Source organism: Cyclopterus lumpus, chromosome 18 (assembly GCF_009769545.1).
Source record: "Cyclopterus lumpus isolate fCycLum1 chromosome 18, fCycLum1.pri, whole genome shotgun sequence".
In the NCBI taxonomy this organism is placed as follows: Eukaryota; Metazoa; Chordata; class Actinopteri; order Perciformes; family Cyclopteridae; genus Cyclopterus; species Cyclopterus lumpus.
The window spans coordinates 14,337,829-14,357,484 of record NC_046983.1 but is presented as its reverse complement, the minus strand read 5'-3'; the positions used below and the strand labels follow the sequence as shown (position 1 = coordinate 14,357,484).

The 19,656-nt window shown below is 42.4% G+C and overlaps 1 protein-coding gene across 4 annotated transcripts; it reads right to left on the bottom strand.

Annotated features, from left to right (window-relative positions):
* Positions 1 to 18,870, bottom strand: cd99l2 (CD99 molecule-like 2). 4 transcript variants are annotated; one of them, XM_034557461.1, is made up of 10 exons: positions 18,623 to 18,870; positions 16,889 to 16,942; positions 15,794 to 15,850; positions 15,422 to 15,544; positions 13,547 to 13,627; positions 9,683 to 9,751; positions 9,550 to 9,603; positions 9,344 to 9,463; positions 8,815 to 8,880; positions 1 to 6,014 (listed from the first exon to the last, which is right to left on the bottom strand). In XM_034557461.1, the coding sequence occupies exons 1-10, from the start codon at positions 18,681 to 18,683 to the stop codon at positions 5,953 to 5,955; spliced, it is 747 nt and encodes a 248-aa protein (XP_034413352.1). In that variant the 5' UTR covers positions 18,684 to 18,870; the 3' UTR covers positions 1 to 5,952. The 4 variants fall into 4 exon arrangements, with proteins under 4 accessions (XP_034413352.1, XP_034413354.1, XP_034413351.1 ...); XM_034557463.1 differs by lacking the exon at positions 13,547 to 13,627 and having other exon boundaries at positions 18,623 to 18,853; XM_034557460.1 differs by lacking the exon at positions 1 to 6,014 and having other exon boundaries at positions 8,644 to 8,880; positions 18,623 to 18,853.
* Between the last annotated feature and the right edge of the window lie 786 nt (positions 18,871 to 19,656).

Below are 19,656 nucleotides of genomic sequence, written 5' to 3'. Positions count from 1 at the left end.
GAAATGTTTTATTGAATCGCTTCATATAACAAGTTCCTGTGACATTGCCAGAGACTTCTAATGTTCTAATGTTACACTTCATGAAGACTCCAACATTCAGTTGTCAGGAAGACGCACAGAGTAAAGTGTATGTAGAGAAAAGCATGCATCAAAGTGTGTGTGTGTGTGTGTGTGTGTGTGTGTGTGTGTATGAGAGCAGTGTGCTGCACGGGCGTCTGTGTCGTATGTGACAGGTGGCTCCGTAGAGCCGGCCCCTCCGAGGGCCATGACAGAAAGCGTGAGGGTCCCGGGATGTCGACCGGCTTCACGGGACACGGTGACCGACGTCACATGTGACGCCACGCAGGCACTTTACAAAGCGAGCTAACGGTGTAACCGGGCCAGGCTCGGTTTCAACGGTTGCATTCATGTTGCCACGGTAAGCAATCGATATGTGTTAGTGTGGATTTCCTAAAGTTGGATTTTCTTTTTTGACAGCCCTAATAATGCAATGTTAACATTATTATAATGCATTATCAGAAATTGGATGGGACGACTTTAAAAAGTGAACTGAAATCTCGGCCTTGAGTATGTTTAGCACGCTTTGTAAAAACAGACCTGTTATTTAGTGACATAACAGCTGCTTCTCTGGACCTTTGCTTTCACTCCACCATTCCACAGCTACAGCTGACTATTTATACGCACACCTGTATAGATCATACAGATGTTGATCATATCGTGTCCTGTACAGTCTGGTAACCAGCTCCTCTGCATCGTGGATCAACACTGAATCATCAACGTCCAGTGTCAATAACCCCGGCGTCGTGTTTCTAAGTGATCGGTGTGCAGGTCGGGACACATTATTTATCATCCGTACTCTGATCTATCAAATCCTCGTCTACCCAGCAAACCCATTCAATCCTTCTCGATTATTCCAAAACCTTATTTTTTTCGTTCAGTCCCAATGCATACTGGCAAAGCCAATCTCAATTCATGCAACATCTTTGGTGAATTTGCAGTTTTTGCTACAGCTGAATGTTTTTGCTACAGCTGAAAGTTTTTGCTACAGCTGAAAGTTTTTTCTCCGTGTCGCATTCAGACACGTGATACATTCAGTAAACGGAAAGGTTTGTAGTTTTGAGTGGAGATCGGCTCTCTGCGGGCCCGAGCTCGACCGGACGGCTGTTGGTCGGTGTGGGTACGGGGCGGGGTGTAGCTCAGGGTGTAAGGCAGAGAGAGAAGCACCATTTGAATTACAGCCGACGGCATCCACGCACGACCAAAGCACAGTTCGGTTCTCCGACCACTTCAAGTCCCAGAGTCGGATCGTTTTTTAAAAAAGTGTTTAAGGACTTTTAGAGGAGTGGTGCAAAGCTTTTTTCCAAGGCATCGTTGGAGGAGACCGGGGTGTGGTATTCATGCGGGACTGCTGCATCCTGTCAGATACGGAACACACCGCCAACGCTATTCACAGCTCATACAACACATACTGCATTCACCTCCGTGTAGATACAGACTATTCTATCAGACACCACTCAGATCATTGCCCATCACAGCTAATGCCACGTCCACGCCACACGTGGTATTCTACTGGTCTTTATTCTGGACATTACAGAAATACATCGCCGTCTGGTTGGCAGTTTTTAAAGACGTGTTAATTGAGGATCGACCAGCCGATCGCCGCCAAGGAACCGTGAGCGGTTCAAGAGGCACGCGTGTTCAAGCACGATCTGAAATGACAACTGTGGAAATCGTAAAGACCGGCGCAAGAGTCAAGCAGAGCGCCCACGTCGTAATTGTGACTGGGAAACGGTTAGCGGAAATATCGGACTTGGAAGATGCCTCCGGTCAGGCAAAACAAGACGAACACAACTTGGATAGAGTGCTGTGACCCAAACAGAGGGTTGTCCTTTTGTTGTCTGTTAGAGGGAAGGTTCTCAAGTTAGTAAAACCCGACCGTAGCTAGCTTCCATAACCCGCGACGTGAACGCAGCATTATTCTCTACTGCCACATTTACACTGCATGGTACGGCTCTACTCGACTCGCTCTGTTTTGGTTCTCAATTGGCAAAAGTTGTGGATTGGTCACTGGTACCTTTTTTTGGGTGCCACCTCGGTCGAGGTTCCATGTGAGCCGAGCCGATACTAAAGGGTGGTGTTAAAGCACTGCAGACCTCTGATTGGTCGGGAAGAATCGTCACTAGTGTGATGTGGGACATCCTGCATTAATAGCGATTGATATTTCTGAAATTCACTAGACCCAGATTTTTACAAATGGCAATAAGATAAGGACGTGGTACCAAAAGCGAGTCGGGCCGAACCGCGCAGTGGAAATGAGGCATGAGGCATTGTGGGATACCTCAAGTCCCCCACATAGGGTTCAATAATTGTCACCAGAGATTCTGAGCGGTGCTATAAAACGACAGACAGACTAAATGTCAGACGGTATAGAAAAACGGTGAGTGATTTCCGATCTCGAGACATCTTCAGGCAAACAACAAAGCGTTGGCAGCACAGAACAAAGAAGCAGTAAAACTATCTACAAAAAGTTAAGTTCCGTTATTAGCAAAGTCAGGTACAAAGTGTAAAAAGAGCAGGCGGAGAGTGTAAACACACACACACACACACTAAAGAGTATAATATGGAGCTTAAATATGCTCTCTTACACATTGCTAATAGTCCAAAGACAGAAATGCTCACAGTAATATGTACAACCATCACAAAAAAAGCACTCATCATGACACTATTAAAGATTCTAAAGCTAACTACTGCTACTAACTTCATCTACGCGGCGGCTAAAGCAGACTTCTAGTTTTTAATGTTTTTGTGCCAACTGATTCAAACTCTCCTCTGACTTCATCTTTCTCAAACAACTCAAATCTTGTTCCATTGTGGCCATTTTGAAGTCCATTAAAGGTTCTGCATGCTTCAAACAAACACATTTGTCTGATCCTCTAACAATGTGTTCGGACCGAACGCGAAGCGGAACGATTACATCCAAATGCAATGAATGAATGCGTTAGTTTAAATGGTTCAACTTCAGCGACAAATTTGGGAAACTCTAATTCGCTGTTCAGGAAAAACATTTGTGAGTTGCAAAATACACCAAAAAACACTCCAGTGACCGCGTTCATGCAAGTAAAAATCTGCTTTGCATTCGCCCTTTTTCAGACGGCGGAATCACGGAGTTGGTGACTGTCAATCATTGCCACTGTACGCAGTGATTGGCCAGTGGGATGCAGCCATCAGGTGCAACATGTATGACCACTTTTGTTTTTCCACCTCATTACAAACCGGTGTGGTTGAAGCATACTGAGGTGATAATTGTAATTGCAATAAGTTGGGCAAAACTTGTGATGCTTTTTCCGGATTCCGAACCAGTTTTTCTAATGTTACTCTCCTAGTGAAAGGTATGTATATACAGTTGAATACCTATCATTAGGAGCGTAACTGGAGCGGGTCTCCAGTGGAGCTTTTGACTACAGTTGTGCTGTAGCAATGCTTTGTAGTAGCATGTCCCTGTTTTGTTTGCATACCTTATATGCTGATTATGCGCTTCACATTCCGGCTAACGGCTTCGTGCTAATCCACTAATCAACGTTGGTGGTCAAGAAATGTAGCAATGTGCCGGCTCAACTAGCTTATATGTTACATGGAAGTAAATGCATTTATCGTGTATGTAATGGCTCAAGGATAGATACACATTTCTTAACAGGAAAACTCCAAAGGATTCCTTTAAATTGTTATTAGCAATTTATGCTAGGGCCAATAGCCGTCTAGGCTCTCTTTCGCTTTTGTGTTTTGAGTTGTGCTACTTTTATACATCTTAGCATAATGCTACTTCCCCGTATCACAATAATGTAAATGTAAAATGGCCACCGTGGATAAAGACACATTTTAGAATTATTCTGCACACACTAGAACCTCAGTGCCAAGACATTAACACATAGCACAAACAATATTAGCTTCTGAATGTAGCATTTGTATCTTCAACACAAAGTCACATTTCACACATTTATTTGCCTGTCCAAGAGCTTTGTCACAGCTTTTTGCCGAACAGAGTTGAGGTTTTCTCTTTTTTAAACAGCTTCCCACTGAAAAAAAATCTCTTTTCAAATGAACCGAGAGCGAGAAGTAAGTGCTGTGCATCTTTAAGCTGCAGTGGAACTGAGTTCGCTAGCATCGTTTTTATGCTACATGTTAGTTTTTTTTTTCTTTCCCATCCCCGTTATTCCTTGACTTAACTACTCTAATCACAACTATTTCAACATCACTTTTTAAAAACCAAGCCAGGCTTCCTTAATTAGGCATTTTCATAAAAAAAAGAAGAAAAAAAAAGAATATTTACACTATAAAAAGTCACAGGTTGTAAGTAGAAACAAATGTTTGGACGCCTTATTTTTTCCCCACTGCAAAAAGATCCAAATCTGAATAAGGCAACTTTGTACATGAAGATGGACAACATGAGGGTGTACATGAGGCAACATGTAGCAACTAATGATGCAACTGTCACATGATGTAAACAGTAGCTACCTGCAGTAAGTCCAGTTCTATAAGGTATGTCCCACTCATGGACTAAATGTGGAGCCCATTTAAGGACCGTATACATTTTCCAAGCGGGTCAAAATGTAATTAAACCTCTTGGGGAAACTTCAATTAATAATGGTTATTGATAACATTATAATCAGAATCACAGATTTTAACCTCATAATGATAATAAAGTCAACTGAAAATAAAATAAATTAAATTATAAAGTCACATGTAGGAATAAGAGAAACTCACATTGTTAGTCTGCCAAGTTTGTCAGCAGAAAAAGTACCGGGCTGATTTTCATGAAGTTTGGAGAAGAAACAACGGATCTGAATCACAGGGCCAATACATGCAATTTAATTCACTGATGGGAAAGGCCTAGGCGGAGGCCGGTGCTCTCCGAATCCTTTTTAGTTACATGACGTAACCTGATTTCTGAGTCCAAGCTTTGCCCTTAGTGTTACTTGCCTCTATGAGGTAACTGTGATAATGGTTGACTACCTAATCTGACCATTTAACACATTTTATCACCACATTTCAGAAATGATTACATTAAAAGTTGCTACAAGGCTTTGAATCGAAATCTGGGGAATATTGTCAAATGTTCTTCATTTCACTCTTCTGTGATTCTGTACAGTGTTGTTACAGTTTACATTTGATTTCACTGCATCAACAAAAGTGACATCTACAAGTCATCAGGTATGTGTCAAAAGGGGGAAACTGCTAAATTCCATTCAAAGTCAGGAAATGAGATATTGCTGATAGCTGGAACACGACTTTCATTATTCTGGAGAAAAAAAGAAGAGAAGACTGGGCGGTGTCTCACAGCACTCCCTGGTTCACATACAATTCAGCTCTAATCATGCCACAATCAAGTCACAAATCAGTGTCCTAAAATTAAATCAAATCAATCTGTAAACTTAACCCGCTCGAAATCCAGCTCACTACAGTGACTCCCTGTGAACTCAAAGAAGCTCGACACACACCCAGAGAAGCTCAGAAGAGTTTCTTTCTCCAATGTATAATAAGACTAACCACTATTTTCTTTTCCAGTATTCCAACTTCCCTGTGTTTGGAGCTCAGCAGAATGCTACAACTCAACTCTGAGTACATGCTGAAGGCTGGATTACGGAATGAAGACCAACATTGTCAGTGGTGTTCGAACCGTAAAAAATAAATAACTACAGTATATATACGTACATTTAGCAAGGTTCGATACACTGTTGGTCATGTTTACAGCTGAGAATTTAAAAAGAATCTGTGCAAAAGGACTACAAATCCCAATGTTTACAGCACAGAGCTGCAAGATCAACCAGGACATGCTACACAATGGTGTGTGTGTGTGTGTGTGTGTGTGTGTGTGTGTGTGTGCAGGGGGCTTATGTGGGGAATGTTTGGGAAAGAGCAGATGTTGGTTGGTGACCTGTGTGTGAGTGTGTTACACTACACAGCATTCTCTTCAGTGGGTGGTTCAGCATTGGGTGGCTCCAGGAGAGTCTGTTGGACTGCAAAGACAAAAAAAAAAAGACGGTAGTTTATACAAATCAGTTAATATGGAGTAAGTGTGATAGCAATGTATATTGTTAATTGTCTCTTATTATTAAAAGGAATATAAATGGTCTTAGCGGAAATATCAAAGGTGCTGCTTTTTATTTAAGCTGGCCAGAGTGGCGTGTCCTTGTTTGTGTTTGACAGCAGTTAGCAGACAACAAAAGAGTGCCGGTGTTACAACGTAGCGAACGAGAGTGCAGGTGTTACAACGTAGAGAACGAGAGTGCAGGTGTTACAACGTAGCGAACGAGAGTGCAGGTGTTACAACGTAGAGAACGAGAGTGCCGGTGTTACAACGTAGCGAACGAGAGTGCAGGTGTTACAACGTAGAGAACGAGAGTGCAGGTGTTACAACGTAGCGAACGAGAGTGCAGGTGTTACAACGTAGAGAACGAGAGTGCCGGTGTTACAACGTAGCGAACGAGAGTGCAGGTGTTACAACGTAGAGAACGAGAGTGCAGGTGTTACACCGTAGCGAACGAGAGTGCAGGTGTTACAACGTAGAGAACGAGAGTGCAGGTGTTACAACGTAGCGAACGAGAGTGCCGGTGTTACAACGTAGCGAACGAGAGTGCAGGTGTTACAACGTAGAGAACGAGGGTGTGCCGGTGTTACAACGTAGAGAATGAGAGAGTGCCGATGTTACAACGTAGAGAACGAGAGAGTGCCGGTGTTACAACGTAGAGAACGAGGGTGTGCCGGTGTTACAACGTAGAGAACGAGAGTGCCTGTGTTACAATGTAGAGAACGAGAGTGCTGGTGTTACAATGTAGAGAACGAGAGTGCTGGTGTTACAACGTAGAGAACGAGAGAGTGCCGATGTTACAACGTAGAGAACGAGAGTGCCGGTGTTACAAAGTAGAGAATGAGAGTGCCGGCGTTACAACGTAGAGAACGAGAGTGTGCCGGTGTTACAACGTAGATAATGAGAGTGCCGGTGTTACAACGTAGAGAATGAGAGTGCCGGTGTTACAACGTAGAGAATGAGAGTGCTGGTGTTACAACGTAGAGAACGAGAGAGTGCCGGTGTTACAACGTAGAGAACGAGAGTGCCGGTATTACTACTTAGAGAACAAGAGTGCTGGTGTTACAACGTAGAGAACGAGAGTGCCGCTGTTACAAAGTAGAGAATGAGAGTGCAGGTGTTACAACGTAGAGAAATAGAGAGTGCAGGTGTTACAACGTAGAGAAAGAGAGAGTGCAGGTGTTACAACGTAGCGAACGAGAGTGCAGGTGTTACAACGTAGAGAACGAGGGTGTGCCGGTGTTACAACGTAGAGAACGAGAGTGCCTGTGTTACAATGTAGAGAACGAGAGTGCTGGTGTTACAACGTAGAGAACGAGAGTGCTGGTGTTACAACGTAGAGAACGAGAGAGTGCTGGTGTTACAACGTAGAGAACGAGAGTGTGCCGGTGTTACAAAGTAGAGAATGAGAGTGCCGGTGTTACAACGTAGAGAATGAGAGTGCTGGTGTTACAACGTAGAGAACGAGAGAGTGCCGGTGTTACAACGTAGAGAACGAGAGTGCCGGTATTACTACTTAGAGAACAAGAGTGCTGGTGTTACAACGTAGAGAACGAGAGTGCCGCTGTTACAAAGTAGAGAAAGAGAGAGTGCAGGTGTTACAACGTAGACAAAGAGAGTGCCTGTGTTACAACGTAGAGAACGAGAGTGCCGGTGTTACAAAGTAGAGAATGAGAGTGCAGGTGTTACAAAGTGGAGAATGAGAGTGCAGGTGTTACAAAGTAGAGAATGAGAGTGCCGGTGTTACAAAGTGGAGAATGAGAGTGCAGGTGTTACAAAGTAGAGAATGAGAGTGCCGGTGTTACAAAGTGGAGAATGAGAGTGCAGGTGTTACAAAGTAGAGAATGAGAGTGCCGGTGTTACAAAGTAGAGAATGAGAGTGCCGGTGTTACAAAGTGGAGAATGAGAGTGCAGGTGTTACAAAGTAGAGAATGAGAGTGCCGGTGTTACAAAGTGGAGAATGAGAGTGCAGGTGTTACAAAGTAGAGAATGAGAGTGCCGGTGTTACAAAGTAGAGAATGAGAGTGCCGGTGTTACAAAGTAGAGTATGAGAGTGCCGGTGTTACAAAGTAGAGAATGAGAGTGCCGGTGTTACAAAGTAGAGAATGAGAGTGCAGGTGTTACAACGTAGAGAAAGAGTGTGCAGGTGTTACAACGTAGAGAAATAGAGTGTGCTGGTATTACTACTTAGAGAACAAGAGAGTGCCGGTCTTACAACGTAGAGAAATAGAGTGCAGGTGTTAAAAAGTAGAGAATGAGAGTGTGCTGGTATTACTACTAAGAGAACAAGAGAGTGCCCGTGTTACAACGTAGAGAATGAGAGAGTGCTGATCCCTTGCATGTTTTCCTGCTACACTGTTTGGATCCCCCATGCCTTTTTCTAATTACCTGTTTTGTAACTCGTGTTACACCATAAAGAATGACTTGTGTTACAACTTCAAAAATGACTTGTGTTACACCTTAAAGAATGACTTGTGTTACACCTTAAAGAATGTTACACTGTAGAGAAGTGCAGGTGTTTAAGTGAAGAGAATGCGAGAGTGCCGGTGTCGTGGTGCCTGCTACTGGAGTTATAAAGTGATTGGCTGCATCAGGTAAAAGGAAATGTTTTCTATATTTTCCTAGAAAAAAGATCTATTGTTTTATATTTGGGCTTTCTAAAGTGATAGATGAGTCTGGAACCGGGTGTGCAGTAGATAGTGAGTGGAGTGCAGTAGAGAAGTGCTTACCTTGAGGTTCTGTAGCCACCACTGCCTCAGGGTTCTCAGCTTTCACCATGTCAGTATTCAGGCTCTCTGTCACAAAGCAACACATTTAGTGTTACTAGCCGCAGCTTTTCATTAAATGAAATGTCGTAACGTTAATTAGTTCTTAGTTAGCTAGCTTGTTTCAAACTGTTAGTAAATCAGGTGGCACCATTTAAGCTATGCAGTTCAACCAAGAGCAATAGACTATAGAAGGTAGTTCCAAGCTAGCATCACTTCAAAAGAGTACAGTCTTAGAGGCGCAAAATATATGTTTATGTATATATATATATATATATATATATAGCTGTAGGATTGCTGCTGCTGCAATCGTAATGCTGCAATCCTACAGGTACTAAGTCGTACCTAAATTGAATCAGGTTTGGGTTAAATATATCACGGTGTAACCGGGCACAGTCCTTCATTGCCATTTTTAGCTGTACTGGCAGCAGTAGTGAAACACTGGTGAGGTCAATGTCCTCAGCTCAAAACACCTGTAGTGAAGTAGCCTTACGTTGTAAACCGAAGCACAGCTTCTTCTTCTGGTAGGAAATGTAGCTGCTGATTGCGCCCACCAGCGCCATAGCAACCGCACTAACGATCCCTGCAATGGTGCCCACTTCTGCTGTGGTCTCTGCAAACACACACACATATAATTATATATTTATATAGATGTATACTGTATATAGCGAACAAACACTAGCGACGGAGAAAACCCACCAGTGTTGTCGTCATACTGGTTTATTTGATCTTTGTCACCACTGGGACGCCCACCTGTGGAAACCACATGGCAGGGTTACATTCCCTCAGCTGCTGGGTGAAACCTGGGTTTCTATAAAGGCGCAGACATTACCTTTGCCTTTGTCAGGTTTGTAGGTATTGTCTTTGCCGACATCGAACAGATCGTCGTCAGAAAATCCACCTGAAAGAGACCAGATAATCGGTGAGGAAGATTTTAACAGTTCATACACGATAAACTGGAAGTTAAAAGGTACAGGAAACTGAAGCTGCTCTGTTGGGTTTTCCGTCCAGGTTGTTGAGACTCTGCGTTCACGCTGCAAGCCTTAGTGCTGCACTTCGATTTGTTGCTCAAATCTGATTTTAGTTTCTTTGTTTGGCTATTCATATTGTCTTTCAAACGTGGCCGATATTGGGTTCCAGTGTGAACTGGTCGCAGAAAGATTGGTGAGCAGATGATGGCGAGACGATGGAGGGACGAGGAAGAAGGCAGTGGTGGGATCGGGTCGTGACTGGCTTCATTGAAACCGATTTCATCCAGATTTGAGCCACTGATTGAAACATCCATATGCTTTGCACATAATATTTACACTGTATATATTCACATGATCGTTTATGAATTATGTTTCCTGTACCTTTTTTAAAAGTGATTTGTTGAAGTGAATTTATACTCATTATAATGAGGCCGGTCATGTGTCGATATTTTGCAGTATTTAAAAATCCGATAACAAATATATATATATTAAAATAATATATATATATTTTATTTTTTTCAACTTTTGTGTGTTGTTTTCACATCGGCTGTCATATACACAATTAGTGATGTGCAGATATCGGCGGATTTATCGGTCTAATACGAGGTAAACATGACATATTTGACATCATGGTACATTTTAGCGTGAATAACAATGATGCCTTTCATTCATAGAATCAAGATCACGTCACAAACCTACAAACACATTATTTGACAGAAAATATATAAATATAGAATGAAATATACAAAATGTTTTAAAATCATATGGTGATGGACGAATATGAACTTCTATTTTGGTATGTAGAAGCGGCATGCGCGCGACAGTGTTGCTCCATCAGCAGAGTGGGAGGGGATGATGAACAGAAGAAGAAGAACAATGAGCTCCCTCTCTCCACATGTCCGTTGTCATTTAGTTCTTCTGTAGCCCTAAACAACAGAGTACTTCTTCACGCAGACTGTGGGGTCAATTGAGCTGATAAAGCCTCAGAAACTGTCTGAAGTTCACATTCTTTTTTGGAGCTTTGGAATTAATATTTTTAGACTTAAAACTTTCCTGTTTGATAGTGCTTATAGTTAGGGCTGAATCAGGCTTGTCCTGGTCGAGCCCCTTGATATGCTGCTATAGGCTTATAGGCTGCTGGGGGATGTTTTAGGATACACTGAGCACCTATCTCATCTTCTCTCTCTCCTTATGGATGAATTTACATCTCTCCATTGCACCTTATTAACTCTGCTTCCTCCCCGGAGTCGTTGTGACTTCACGTCTCATAGGGTCCATTGGACCTGGAGGTGTCTGATGCCTGGTGAGCCGGCCTCCCGCGTTGGCCCTGCTGATGCGCCCCGCCCCCCCTCCTCTCTACCTCCTTCTGTTTCATGGATTGGAGTTCCATTCATACATTGTCATATTCATGTAATGTATTTATGTAACTTTGTAAATGCTGTTCATTCTGTACACATGACATCTATTGCATCTGTCCATCCGGGGAGAGGGATCCTCCTCTGTTGCTCTCCTGAAGGTTTCTTCACTTTTTTTACCTGTGAAAGTTTTTTTTCTATTTGGGAGTTTTTCCTGATTGGATGTGAGGTCCTGGGACAGGGATGTACAGGACTGTCTCAGAAAATTTGAATATTGTGATAAAGTTCTTTATTTTCTGTAATGCAATTAAAAAAACAAAGATGTCATGCATTCTGGATTCATTACAAATCAACTGAAATATTGCAAGCCTTTTATTCTTTTAATATTGCTGATTATGGCTTACAGCTTAAGAAAACTCAAATATCCTATCTCTAAATATTAGAATATCATGAAAAAGTATACTAGTAGGGTATTCAACTAATCACTTGAATCGTCTAATTTACTCGAAACACCTGCAAGGGTTTCCTGAGCCTTGAAAAACACTCAGCTTGGTTCAGTAAACAAACTCACAAGTATGGGGAAGACTGCTGATCTGACTGCTATCCAGAGGACCATCATTGACACCCTCCATCAGGAGGGTAAGACACAAAAAGAAAGTTCTCAAAGAGCAAGCTGTTCACAGAGTGCAGTGTCAAAGCACATCCACAAAAGGTCTGTTGGAAGGGGGAAATGTGGCAGGAAACGCTGCACAACCAAGAGAGATGACCGCAGCCTTAACAGCATTGTGAATAAGAGTCGCTTCCAGAATTTGGGGGAGCTTCAAAGACAGTGGACTGGAGCTGGAGTCCAGGTATCAAAAGCCACTGTTCACAGACGTGTCCGGGAAATGGGCTACAATAGCCGTATTCCCATGGTCAAGCCACTTCTGAACTCAAGACAACGGAAGAAGCGTCTGACTTGGGCTATGGAAAAGAAGCACCGGACAGTTGCAGAGTGGTCCAAAGTCCTCTTTTCAGATGAAAGCAAGTGTTGTATTTCATTTGGAAGTCAAGGCGCCAGAGTCTGGAGAAAGGCTGGAGAGGAGCAAAATCCAAGTTGCTTGAAATCCAGTGTGAAGTTCCCACAGTCAGTGATGGTTTGGGGAGCCATGTCAGCTGCTGGTGTTGGTCCACTGTGTTTCATCAAGTCCAGAGTAAATGCAGCTGTGTACCAAGAGATTTTAGAGCACTACATGCTTCCGTCTGCTGAAAAGCTCTATGGAGATGAGGATTTCATTTTCCAGCATGATCTGGCACCTGCCCACAGTGCCAGAACCACCAGTAACTGGTGTACTGACCATGGCATTACTGTCCTCGATTGGCCTGCCAATTCCCCTCACCTGAACCCCATAGAGAATTTGTGGGGTATTGTGAAGAGGAAGCTGAAAGACACCAGACCCAACAATGCAAATGAGCTAAAGGCCGCTATTGAAGCATCCTGGGCATCCATAACACCTCAGCAATGCCACAGGCTGATTGCCTCCATGACACGCCGCATTGATGCAGTAATCCGTGCAAAAGGATTCCCAACCAAGTACTGAGTGCATTAATGGACATTTTCAAATGTTTGATTTTGTTTTGCTGTTATAAATCTTTTTTTTTTACTTGGTCTGAGGAAATATTCTAATATTTAGAGATAGGATATTTGAGTTTTCTTAAGCTGTAAGCCATAATCAGCAATATTAAAAGAATAAAAGGCTTGCAATATTTCAGTTGATTTGTAATGAATCCAGAATGCATGACATTTTTGTTTTTTTAATTGCATTACAGAAAATAAAGAACTTTATCACAATATTCAAATTACAAATTTGCCTCAGAGGGCTTTACAATCTGTACACATACGACATCCCTGTCCCAGGACCTCACATCGAATCAGGAAAAACTCCCCAAAAATAACCTTTGACAGGGAAAAAAGGGAAGAAACCTTCATATTGGGCTAAACAAAATAAACTGAATTGAATTGAATTGAAAAAATATTGACTAATCTTATATCTACTATAAGTCCTTCTTTCAGAGTTTTGTCTCAATACTGCAATGCTGGGAGTACTGGGAACTTGAATGGAGACACAGATGAGTGGATAGGTTTCGACTGCAGTATATTTATTAAGGGCGAGGGTTCTTTATGATCTGATCACATGCAAATTAATTGAAAATGCCCTAAATATACTGCAGAGAATGACTTACTATCACTTAAAGCCACTATGTGTACATCTTGTAAATCATCATTTATTCTGATGTCATAGATTGTTCATATTCTACACAGAGTGGCTTTAATCCCACATGAAATCCCTTTAAAATGATGCTAGTCCTATGGGAGACACTCCGACCCACCTCCCTGCCCCTTGTTTTTATCCTTGCCACCAATGTCATTGTTGGGGTCCAAGGCATCACCCAGGTCAAAGTCATCCGCAGCTGTAGAGGTCAAAAGGTCGGCGATCAATGTTTTTGCAAAATAAAGGCAAAAGCAGGAGTCTTAATTAAAAGATGTATTACAACAGATAAACTGAGACTGTAATGAGAGAAATTAAAAGACCTACGAGACTCTTCAGTTAAAGGTGGATAAATAATATATATATATATTCATGTGTGACCTAGCTAACCTTATGACATCATGTGTGAACCAGCTAACCTTATGATATCATGTGTGAACCAGCTAACCTTATGATATCATGTGTGAACCAGCTAACCTTATGATATAATGTGTGAACTACCTAACCTTATGATATCATGTGTGAACTATCTAACCTTATGATATCATGTGTGAACTATCTAACCTTATGATATCATGTGTGAACTAGCTAACCTTATGATATCATATGTGAACTATCTAACCTTATGATATCATGTGTGAACCAGCTAACCTTATGATATCATGTGTGAACCAGCTAACCTTATGATATCATGTGTGAACTAGCTAACCTTATGATATCATGTGTGAACTATCTAACCTTATGATATCATGTGTGAACCAGCTAACCTTATGATATCATATGTGAACTATCTAACCTTATGATATCATGTGTGAACTAGCTAACCTTATGATATCATATGTGAACCAGCTAACCTTACGATATAATGTGTGAACTATCTAACCTTATGATATCATGTGTGAACCAGCTAACCTTACGATATCATGTGTGAACCAGCTAACCTTATGATATCATGTGTGAACCAGCTAACCTTATGATATCATGTGTGAACCAGCTAACCTTACGATATAATGTGTGAACTATCTAACCTTATGATATCATGTGTGAACCAGCTAACCTTACGATATCATGTGTGAACCAGCTAACCTTACGATATCATGTGTGAACTATCTAACCTTATGATATCATGTGTTCGTCTGATACAGTGTAACTCCTGCAATCTATTCATGCTATGCTAAGCTACATGTAGCTACACAGACAGCTGCCGCAGAAAATCAAAATGTTCTATGTGCATTGATATTGCTGTTAATATAATATAATATGTGCATTTCTGCTGCTTCTGCTTTGTCACTGTTAAGATACAGCCAATGAAACTCATTAATCCCTGCTCCCCTTTTCACTATAAAAGGTACTACCTTTCTAATGTGAAAGGACAAGTGTGAAGGATTTAAGGGGGTGTATTGTCAGAAACGGAATACAATATTCATAACTAGATCTTAATTTTATCACCTGCAATTAGGAAATTGTTGTGTTTTTGTTGTCTTAGAATGAGCCCTTCATTTCTACATAGGGAGCGGGTCCTCTTCACGAAGTCTGTCATGTTGCACTGTAATGTTTCTACAGCAGCCCAGAATGGACAAACCAAACACTGGCTCGAGACAGAGCCTTTCACGTTTTCACTTTACGTTCTCCAGCACGCGCAGGGAGGGCTGAGTGAGCGGCGGATTTGGCCTCACCACTAGAGGCCGCTAAATCTCACACACTGCTACTTTAAACATTTGTGCAGGGAGTTTCACCGACGGTGTAGCTTAACACCTGATAATGTGGAACTAACTGGACAGTACTGGTCTTGTGGGACCGGTACTGGTATAAAAAACGGGGATCAAGACTACGGGTTGAAATGGAGTAAATCTTGATTAAAAGCAAATTAAAGCAGAAGCAGAGTAGAAATTAGAAATAAAGGTACGTTTCTAATAAAGAGGAGGTGCTCTCTGCAGTGGTGGTATGTCCTCAGGAGGAAAGCTGGCTATAAACACAGGATGGTGCAGTCTCTCACCTGGCTTGGGTTTAGGCTTCACTGGGGCCTTGGTACCTGTGGAAACTTTGGGCACGACCTTGGGCGGGGCTTTGGTGGTGGTGGTGGTGCCATCGAGATCTTGTAAGTCCTCCAGTTTAATGTCTGCACGGAACATTCACAGAACAGATTTGTAGAACCACTTCAGTTATGATAAGTACACACAGCGAGATGACAGTTTGAAAACACAAAATGCGCTTTACTCATTAAAAAAAACATTTTGGTCCACGATTCCTTATTGGTCCAAACTTCAAAACGATCTTGTCCTGGTTAAGGTGGTGTTGTATTACATCATTTTCTCCAATTATTATATAATGAAATGACCAGTGTCAGTAGCTGCTGTGTGGGTCCTACCTCCTCCAGTTCCTCCAGCTGGGGCTGCTGGCTTCGCTGGCTTTGGTGAAGGGGTCGCTGTTGACGAAGAGGAATTATATCGTCATATGAAAGTCTTTACTCTTCCCTGGTGTTATTCATAGTGGATATCATATTGTACAGTACTTTTTGTGCACACATGCTACACATGGGATGTATTTTTCTTCCAGTTCCAGACAGCCATAGGTTTCCAATCGTCTCAGCATGAGAATATCTCACAATGATAAAGTAACTGCATATGCAACGGCGTTAGCCACCAAAGATGGAGAAAGCAACCTAAACAAATGGACTTTCCAGTTAGCAAGTGGCCCGATATTTAGTGGCCACATATACTCATGTTCGGTGAAGACACAGAGTATGTAACGTTGCACCAGCTAGCATACAAATCGCCAGATGCTTCCAACGCCGTCGTCTGCGTTCACGTGCAGGACGTCGAACACCAGGACATAGCCTCAAGAGGTTAAAATGGACGTCACAAACGGTCCAGTGGTAGTCCAATGCGTCCGTGGTTGCTTGTAGACTCATCCGTGTTTATTGTCTACGCCAGGGGTATTCAACTCAAATAAAGCGAGGTCCAGTTAGAGAGAATTTCCTCATGCAAAGGTCCGGAACATCACAATAATGTCAAATTTTGCACTCTATGATTTTGTGCCATATGTATTGAAGTAGCCAACAGTTGTCTGTATGTAGTCAACAACTGTCAAATTAAATAAAGAAGGTTCAATTGAATAACATCTGAACAATATTTATTATTACAGATTTCAAAATTAACTGATTAAGTATAGATAATACATAGTCTAATTATAAATAAATGATCTTCTCTTATTTAAAGTAAAATAAAGGCTGGATAAACCTAAGTCTGATGTTGGATTCATTGATAGTGACAAACAAACGTGCAACAACAGGACATTTTGATTTTGGTAGCCGTTTTTATTCAATGTTTAAAGCTCGCTAAAAACGCAACTTCCATCACCATCACACACACGCATGGTTTCATTGACGCCGGGTGTAAAAAGATCTATAGGGAACCCCGAAATGGAGAAATGCACAAGACGAATGGCGATCTGTTGTCCTTACCTGGTTCACTGCCATCATCCAGAGCGTCGGCCAGGTCAAAGCCTTGAGAAAGGACTAGAGCCCAGAGAGACAGAGGAAACAAACACGTTAAACTTGATCCAACACATAAAAAGCAAAAAGGATTCACACTGGTCTCTTTGATTTAAACTTTTTGTAGAGGTGGGACCATGTCAGGGAACAGTTTTACAGTCCCTGCTGGTGCAACTGTGTCACACAGATGGTGCCAGACTGGGCCCTCGGTGCACTAATCCGCTCTATTTGTCGTCTGGACTGCAGAACAGAGATCATTTACCAGACGGGACACAAAAGCAGAGCCGAACAAACAGAAGCGAACCTCATTCGTCCTCCAAGGGCCCCGCCCAATTACTGCCAGTGTCACAGGTCTGGGCCCGATGGGACCAATGCACACTGATACAGGTGCTGCAGTTTTTAGGTGAATAACAGCAACATTTTACCAACATTTTACCAACTTTGGTAAAATGAGCTCCAATTGAGGTGTACTTCTTTTAAACATTGGATAATGATGGATACCAAGAGTCCAGGTATCAGGCGATACAAATCCACAGCAGTCCTGAGCTGAGACGGAAATTGTGCCAACATCCAACCCCGACAAACTCATATTAACCTTGTATTTTTGTATTATACTTTCAATAGCATTTTCAATCGTATGCCTAAACCTAAACCCCCCACCTTGGCGTGCCAAAATGTATTCACATAATTTGCTAAATCATTTGCATCAGAGCATTGCAGTTACTTGCCGACAACTGATTGGGAAAATCATTTTCCCCAGTTTAAGTCCACCCTCATAATAAACACTATAGGTCATCACGCAGAACTTTGAAAAGCAGAATCCTCCCACAGCACAATCAAACACGATGCACCTGGCTGTCTGCATGCTGCTGTCTGCACGCTGCTGTCTGCACCTGGCTGTCTGCATGCTGCTGTCTGCACACTGCTGTCTGCACCTGACTGTCTGCACACTGCTGTCTGCACCTGACTGTCTGCACACTGCTGTCTGCACCTGACTGTCTGCATGCTGCTGTCTGCACCTGGCTGTCTGCACGCTGCTGTCTGCACCTGGCTGTCTGCACGCTGCTGTCTGCACCTGGCTGTCTGCACGCTGCTGTCTGCACCTGGCTGTCTGCACGCTGCTGTCTGCACCTGGCTGTCTGCACACTGCAGACCAGTGGGTGTGAGAACAGGTGCCTCGGTGATGCAGCACTAAGACATTTACTCTCAAATTATTCACCTTTTTAGGTGACCAACTTTTCATATTAATCAACATCACCGAGAGTGACATCATTGTCTGTGGGGCACATGCTGCTGCAACCCAGACAGACAGGGAGGATGCTGTGGGTGGTGCCACATTACTTTGATCTATAATAACTCATAATTCATATATTAATATTAATGACTAAAATTACTGGATCTACTGGAAGAAACTCGATGGAATAATTCCACTTAATGTAATAATGTGTAATTACTGTATATATTACTGCTGGTAATCAGCATCAGTAATATCTGGAACAAAAATGCAGCAACAATAACTGATTTCAGCTCACTTAAATAAACCTATAGCGCGTGTACAGCTAATAAAAGAGTATTATCTGAATGGGCATGTGGCTCTCTCACGTCTGCCTCCAGGCCGGTGGACCGTTACTCGGCCTTGAATCAAAGTGGGGCACAAAAGGCGGAACATGTGGATCCGCCGGGGCGTGCGGGACAAAGCCTTACCTCCGAGCGGCAACAGCAGCGCCAGCAGCAGGCAGAGGGACCACAGAAAGCGGCTAGCCATGGCTCCGGTCTCCACACACGCGAACAGCCGGTACAAAGTGAGAATAAAGCGGGTATAATAACGGGCCTGTCACCGTTCAGTTGGTCTCGGTAGCCTGCGGTTCAGCGCTGTGTAGAAAGCCGCATACAACGGGCGTTCACTCTGGCACCCTGTGACACTCCCACACGGGGCCTCTTCCGGCCACTCCTTTCAAAATAAAATATTCTGTTTTTTCTTTGGCCCAAAAAATATATAGCGCGGAATGCCAGCAAAGCTAAATGACCCAGAAACTATTTTAACAGAACGTGATGAATATAAGGTTTCAATCATGTCCGGCAATTAAAGATGCCTTCCACTCAGACATGTTCAAGACGTATACAATAATAACAGGAGTAGGATTCGCCCGAGTGTGTGCGTCTCATGTAGCCTGGTAGCATTTAGGTCCCAGTTTCTCTAATAGACAAGGAGTCGTTCAAATGTATATATATATATAATGAAATATGTGTATATGTATATATATATATGTATCTGTGTATATATAAATATGTGTATGTACAAATTATTTATGTATAAATGTGTGTCCCGTCTGGATATATGCATGTATTTTCATATCAAAGTACAGTACAGTACAGGATCAAAGTACAGTTATATACTGTACATATATACTGTACTTTGATCCTTTTCTGGAGTATTTGTGCTTTCTCTCATTACATTATATGTCATTTAGCTGACGCTTTTATCCAAAGCGACTTACAATAATTGTATTCAACCATGAGTACAAACTCAAAACAATAAGAATCAAGAAAGTAACATTTCTTCAAGAAAGCCAAACTACAAAAATACCATATGTATGCCGCAGAACGGTCTAGAAGGATAAGGACAGATGAGAGAGAGGCTGCTTTAGCAATGTGAAGTTGCTCAGAGACAGCAAGGAGGGCAGTCTCTGTTGAGCGGCCACCATTGAATCCAGACTGGTGAGGGTCAAGAAGGTTGT

Excerpts from the sequence above, each read along its gene's own strand:
- cd99l2 (XM_034557460.1), bottom strand. The coding sequence starts at position 18,683 with ATGGCTAGCCGCTTTCTGTGGTCCCTCTGCCTGCTGCTGGCGCTGCTG. Across the intron at positions 16,943-18,622 it reads GCTGCTGTTGCCGCTCGGAG|TCCTTTCTCAAGGCTTTGAC; the intron begins GTAAGGCTTTGT and ends TCTGGGCTCTAG. Across the intron at positions 8,881-9,343 it reads GCTGTGCTTCGGTTTACAAC|AGAGCCTGAATACTGACATG; the intron begins GTAAGGCTACTT and ends GCTTTGTGACAG.